General features: G+C 40.9%; 2 protein-coding genes across 2 annotated transcripts; one reads left to right on the top strand and one right to left on the bottom strand.

Moving 5' to 3' along the window:
- Positions 1 to 770: 770 nt before the first annotated feature.
- AK88_04596 (uncharacterized protein) lies at positions 771 to 1,472 on the top strand (the record flags this gene model as incomplete). The annotated part of the gene is made up of 1 exon (XM_012482206.1): positions 771 to 1,472. One exon carries the CDS (start codon positions 771 to 773, stop codon positions 1,470 to 1,472), a length of 702 nt encoding a protein of 233 aa, XP_012337629.1.
- Positions 1,473 to 2,442: 970 nt separating this feature from the next.
- Positions 2,443 to 6,183, bottom strand: AK88_04595 (uncharacterized protein; the record flags this gene model as incomplete). The annotated part of the gene is made up of 1 exon (XM_012482205.1): positions 2,443 to 6,183. One exon carries the CDS (start codon positions 6,181 to 6,183, stop codon positions 2,443 to 2,445), a length of 3,741 nt encoding a protein of 1,246 aa, XP_012337628.1.
- Positions 6,184 to 6,585: the final 402 nt, after the last annotated feature.

Genomic DNA, 6,585 nt, shown 5'->3' with positions numbered 1-6,585 from the left:
AAAAAAAGCAATCATTTCTGTAATATTTGCATATATATAAAAAAAAATAAGTATCAAATAATCAATACATATATAGACAAAAACAAAAAAAATAAATTGTACAATATATACATATATCAAAAAAAAAGAATAATCATATAATCCTTATATATATAAAAGAAAGATATTTTGCTGCTTTAAACGTTCTTTATCGTTAAAGTGTGAAAAAAAAAAAGAAACCAAAATAAAAAAAAAAAAAAGGATGATATTCCGTGCGAAACCCGTTATACTCCTTTCTGTTCTGGGCCCCTTGCAATGTCTCAACCACGTAAGATAACCGTTACTACATTTTAAGAGCTGTCGCATCCATTGTGACTAAGGTTTATCCTATTTGCAGATAATGCAAACACCCGTCTGTTCTTTTTTTATGGGTTTTGTACTAATATTTGTGTAATGTATGACCCCCCAAATACATTCTTCCCCCGTTTTTTCCTATATGTTAGGTAAATGAATTCGGCACATCATGGAACCACAGAACTGGCAGAAGTAGCACCCCCACGTGCAGGATCACTAGATTATTAACGGCTAAATTGGATATGCAAAAACCAAAGCAGACTAAAGTTCTTGCTAAACCTGGCAACGGTGCACCTAAGGAATCTGCGCCCGTTCAGGAGTCGGAGAAATCAGAAATACACAAAAAACAGGAAACACCTGGGCCCTGAGGACCACAACAACCACAAGTGCCGCCACAACAGGGAGAAGTAGCAGAGCCAGGAAAAACAGAAACTGCAATGCCTTCATTGCAAAAGGAAGCCAATACAGTGCAACACTCTGGTGCCTTTGACCCTAATTGGAAAGATGGTATCTTGAAAATGTATCAATCAAAGCTCCCAGACGATTACACCAAGGATGACCTTTCAGAGGATCTCAAGAACGAAGGGGTATTAAGAGTGTTGACAAGAATGCGCTTTAGTCTTAGTAAAAGAAACGCATTTGTTTTATTTTTTGAGTACTTGATGTATTTAGAAATGACGTACAATGACATGATGGACTACCTGAAGAAGTGGTTTTATGGCATAGCGAAAGACAATATTTTGCCTGATGAGTACAAGTTACAGTGGTGGGAAGAATGCAAAGCGGAACTTCTGCGTGACCTGCAATGCATCCATGAGGAGTGTGAAAATTCCTTCAGCAACTTTCTTGATAAAAGCAAAGGGAAAAATGTATGGCTAAATTCATTCGACCATCTGTTAATTCGCTTGAACAAAGAAGCGCATGATAGTATTTCCCAAAACAGGAACCAGGGTGTGAGTATTTTAACCGAGAGAATGGACAGGTACAATGGAGGCGCAACAGGGAAGCCTAGTACTCAAGGAAAAGAAAAGACAGACGTAGGAACAAACAAGGGAACAAAAGAGCAGAAAAAGGAAAAGGAAAAGAAAGAAAAAGAAAAAGCAACAGAACAAGACAAGGAAAAGAAAGGCAAAAAATGAAAACAAGAAGTGAATGAAAAAGAAAAAAAAAAAAAAAGCTGTATTATGATCTCAGACCCTAAGCAGAAATTGCCCGTCACATAGAGGAATTTCATTTATAGCACTGACAAGAAAAAAATAAGCCCAAATAGGCGAGCTTGAAGTTTCACAGGTCGAGAATGAACAAATCTCAAAGGAAGAAGAAGAAACATGTGTCCCTCTTAGGGGAAATGTTAACATCATTAAGAACTGTTCCCTTGTCTCATTCTGTTTTCTCATCGTTCGCCCTTCCGCATTCTTTTACTCCCTTATTTGTATCATTCACTTTTAGAAACTGTGTATAGTGCATAGTATAGAAAACATAACATACATATTACTCATAAACTCTAACATATGTACATTATTTATTCCGGTTCCCTGCGAGTCCATTACTTATTTTTGTTCCCGGTGCAAGAACAGAAGAACAGGATAATGGAAAAAACCTTTACTATATAACCACAGGTCGTAAGAGTAAAAAGGGGACGCTGTTGTCCTTACAATTTTCCTTAACCACCAAGAAAAAAAAAAATAAGAACAAATGAAAAATGTTCACATAAAAAAGACCACATCTGAAAAGAACAAAGATGTGTCCCTCTTACGGCAAATGTTAAAATTATTAATGATTGTGCCTTCTTCTTTCTTTTCCTTTGTCGCCTTTTTTTCCTTCTTATCTTTGTCATTTTTGTTGTTGTTTTTCATGGGTGTCTAGACACACACAAAAAAAAAAACAAAAACAATGCGCAAAATAAAAATGATTTACAAAACACATAGAACAAGTCCATTTGTGCGATCACGCGTGTGAGCATAGGTTGATACGTATGCAAGCACGCTCTATGCGCGTTGTGCTCTAGGTCGCAGCATCCCTTAAAAGAATAGGGAAGCGCCAATCGAAACAAAAACAAGTGGCACTGTTTGCCACCTGACGTCCTTCCACAAATGGCTCATGTACATATTAAGAAAACTCTTTGTAACACTCTCCCGTTTCTACCTTAATCGGTAATGTAAATTTAAACTGTTCAAGAATTGCATTTAATCTTCTGGACGAATTATAGTGTCTATCACTTGGCCCATAGGAGTCCGAACCCCACGTTTGGACATTATTAGACAGCTGAAGACACTCTATATACGTCTGCACAGAAATATGATCATGCATGTAATCATAAAGTAGAACCAACCTATCGTACGTACATGTGTAGTGAATTAAATTGTAAAAGGCGTTTTCTAGAACGGGGCTGAAGAGTCCAATGATTGGGGCCGTGGCTACCCTGGTGCTCTCAAATAACAATTCATCGTGCACTTGCAAAATTAATTTTGTTGCATCTAGGAATGGTTTGTTTTCCTCCAGAAGTGCTGTGTCTACGTTGTTTATTTCTAACAGCCTTGCGTTCTGGGGCCAAGCACACGTGGAGTGTACGTGCTGCTTGCTATGTGGTCCATGCATCCCCTTGAAATTGCTAATGACATGGTGCCCACGCCCATGCGTCATGATATGGAAGCAAGAAAGCAGAGCGAACTTCATAACGTCCGCCGCGCACCCCTGAATTGGCGTATTCATACTTATCCGGTACTTGTTTTTTACGGTGGGTTCAATTATCCTCTTGCGCCCAATTAACGTATACACTCTATTCATATGCTTTAGCAAAATTTTCTGCATTTGCATAAATCTGTACACCTTGGGGAAAACTTGAAAGAAATTCGAAATTAGGTTACTTGCCATTTCTTCGCTCACCAGGAGGCTTCTGGCTAATCCATTTTCTGTCTGCCCATACAAAATCCCATATATCACAGTTTTGGTCATTCTTCTCAGTTCGCTCGTGACTTGGGTTGTGTTAAATAACACCTTCGCGGTCTCAACGAAGACATCGCCACTCTGCAGCATTTTCAGTAACTGTATGTCGAAGCTTAGGTAAGCCATGATGAATAACTCCATCTGCCTGTAGTCGAAGGTGATGAGGTTTTCGCCATCTAGTTTTGGGCGCGAGCAGCCCCTATGATGGGATTCTTCATACATTAACTTTTCGCCAGGCGCCTCTTCTGTTGTTGTAAGCTTGTCCTCCCGTACGTCGGCACTGCCGAGCTCTTCGTTGCCCCTATCACCCCCCCTGAGTGACACTGCGGATCGGAACTTCGAGTGGATGTTCTGCAGGTTGGGGTGCTCGCAGGACAGACGGCCGGTGGATGCCCCTATCTGATTGAAGTTACAGTGAATCCTGTTGGTCTCCCTCTGTATAAATTTGGGCAAATTTTCTATGTAATTCTGAAACAGCTTCTTAGACTCCCTGTACAGTTTCACGTTGCTGATAACTTTTTTTATTTTGTCCTTTTTCCTTTCTGTTATATGTTCATTTCGTTCAATTTCGTCCACAATCAGTTTGAGCGTTTTGTTGTTCGTTTGCAAACATTTGCTTCCTCTTATTTCGCTAATGGTGCTGTTGAGGTTGGGGCATAGCTTCTTTGCTATCGATGTGTCCATGACCAATGACGGCTCTTCCACATAATTAGAGTAATTACCCTGTGTACTGATGTTTCCCAGTAAATTGCCCTTCTCCAAGTTTGTTCCTGGCCTCATCGTATCTTCCTTGTTTGAGCTTCCGTAAGATTGCACCTGGTGGCCTGCTGTGACTTTCCCTATGTCCTGTTGCTCTCCATCTTCAAATGTCCCTTCCTCTGCGTCAAATCCATCACAAGCGTGACTTAACGATTTAACACTGTTGTGCCTTTCAACAGTATAATCATAATTTACTCCTTCTGTAGCAGACGTTGCGTCTGCAGTCGTTGCGACTACTTCCATGTTAGGGTTTAGGGCAAGATCGAGTAAGTGTCTATATATTAGGGATGCCACCTGTTTGGACGAATTCAAATTAATGTTACACCCGCAGAGGTGTTCTATTTCTTTCTTATACACTAAGGGGTTACTGCAACTTTGGTTAATTTCCTCAATTTTTTTTTGGTTTAAAAAAATTCCTCTTCTTTCAATTTCGCTAATACATAGAATGAGTGGTTGCTCAATTTTGACGTAAATATTTAACAGGTTTAAATTCCTTGCTATTAAGTCCATTAAAACATCGAAGAGTGCCATCATGCAGCAGTTTCTGGATATACAGTAGCTGATCATATCTTCCTCCGTGATGTCATACAGGTTTCTTTTATTTCCGAAAGCCAATTTCTTAATGCTTCTTTGGTCCATTACTTCTACGCGCGTGAAGCTGAAGTGGTTCTGTGTCACCTTGCTAGTCTGTTGTTTCACACTGATGGGGGTAGAAGTGGCACCAGCATGATAGTAACCCTCCGAAATATCACGCTTATCCGTCGCCTTCTTCTTTCTTTCGCTCTTTATTTTTATCTTCTGGTACTTGCCCCACCCGAAAATACCATATTTCCCAGAAATGACGTCCGAAAATTCGGGTGGAATAATGGCAAAGTGGGATTCCGTGCTTGACCCTACAGTGGGTAGCTCCAAATCGGGCGTACTGTTCAGCATCGATAACATACCTCTCCCAGACTGTGCTGCATATGCACTAAACACATTTTGAAGCTTCTCTCCCCTCTGGACGATCTGCAATAGGGAACTCAAAATATACACATCGAACACGCTGCCGATGTTTGGTACTTCCAATTTGATGTTATTGAATATGTGAATTAGCGTTTTACAGTCGTACACGATGAAGAGAAAAGGATGGGGGTGGTGGTCACCATTGGGCTGAGCATTGTCCACGGGATCAATTGTCTCTGTAACACTTCCCCTAATACATTGATTTAGCAACTCTCTGTCCGCCTCGTTATCTTTCAGTTCAAGCGTGTTAAGGGAGAAGAAGTAATTTCTTTCGCTGCATGCCTCCCGTTTATTACTTTGATCGGTTTGATCCTGTCCCTGTACCTTCAGCTGAGCACCATCCGCCCCACTGACAACGCTTTGTACTTTGTTGTACGTATCGCCGGCATTTCTTCCGATAACGTAGTGTACATCGTAAGCACCCGAATTGTCATTTCTCTTTCTTTTTATAGTGGACTTATTGTTGCCCTTACCTGGATTTTGTCCATCGCTTTCCTCTTTTAAACTGTGAGTTCGTTCCGCATCAATGGTTTGACCTCCATGTGGTGAGCTTCCCTGTTTTGCATTGCAAACACGGTGGTCGGTCGCTTCGGGAAGACACTTGGGGTAGCTCCCATTTGGTATGTGTGCGTTGTTCCGATAAATACGTTTTAGCAGTGTGTCCAAGTTGAAATCCTCAAATTGTTGCAATGCCTCGGCCTCAGTTCTGTTGCTACCGGGGATCACCACATGGATGACCAAATAGGTGGGTAGGGCAAAACATTTCGACCTATATTTGTCCTCGTTAATTTCAGGGAACCAGCTTATGTATATTTTGACTAACTCTTTCCACCTGTTTAAAACGTTGTTGTATTTACGGTGATTTGCATCGTGGTGACAGGTGTGGCCCTTGTAACTGTTAACTTCACTGTAATGGCCATTTTCCCTTTGCCCCCGTTTCGTCAAAGTGCTCAGCAAAGCATGAAGCGAGCTCGCTTCGTCCGAATTGCTCCTTCTTCTGCTGACCAAATGCGCTAAGTGCGCGTAATTTATGGTGTGACAAAATCTCACTTTGCTCCCGCATATGTGTGAGTCACTATACACGTTCCTGCGTATTCTCACATGTTTTGGGCTTCGCTTTAACAAGTAGAACAATTTCATTGTTTCATTTTTTCGGCCATCTGTCCTCACATGTGTATGCACACGCATCGACAGGGCTGGGGCTGAAATGGCATGTGCATAAATCAGCAATCTCTTCTCCTCCCATTTTTTTCTTCCCTCCTGCGTTGTAACAATTAATTCATTTTTAACGAATCATCTCTGTGTTTTTTTTTTTTTTCCTTCTCAAACCGGAGTTTTGCGCGGTTGTGCCCCTGTTCCACTCAGTTTGCAATGTAACAATGTTATCTGTTCCTGTGGAATGGGGTTCCTTGTGCCCTGCTTTCCCACCTTTGGATAGGAGCCTCGCGTTGGTTACAAATGAGCATGAATCCCTTCGTCAGCACATGGCTAGCAGCTTTGTAAAAAAAAAAAAAAAAAAAAAAAAAAAAAAAAAAAAGAGAA

The sequence above is a fragment of the Plasmodium fragile genome (assembly GCF_000956335.1).
Source record: "Plasmodium fragile strain nilgiri unplaced genomic scaffold supercont1.68, whole genome shotgun sequence".
Taxonomy (NCBI): Eukaryota; Apicomplexa; class Aconoidasida; order Haemosporida; family Plasmodiidae; genus Plasmodium; species Plasmodium fragile.
This window is presented reverse-complemented; position numbering and strand designations above follow the sequence as displayed.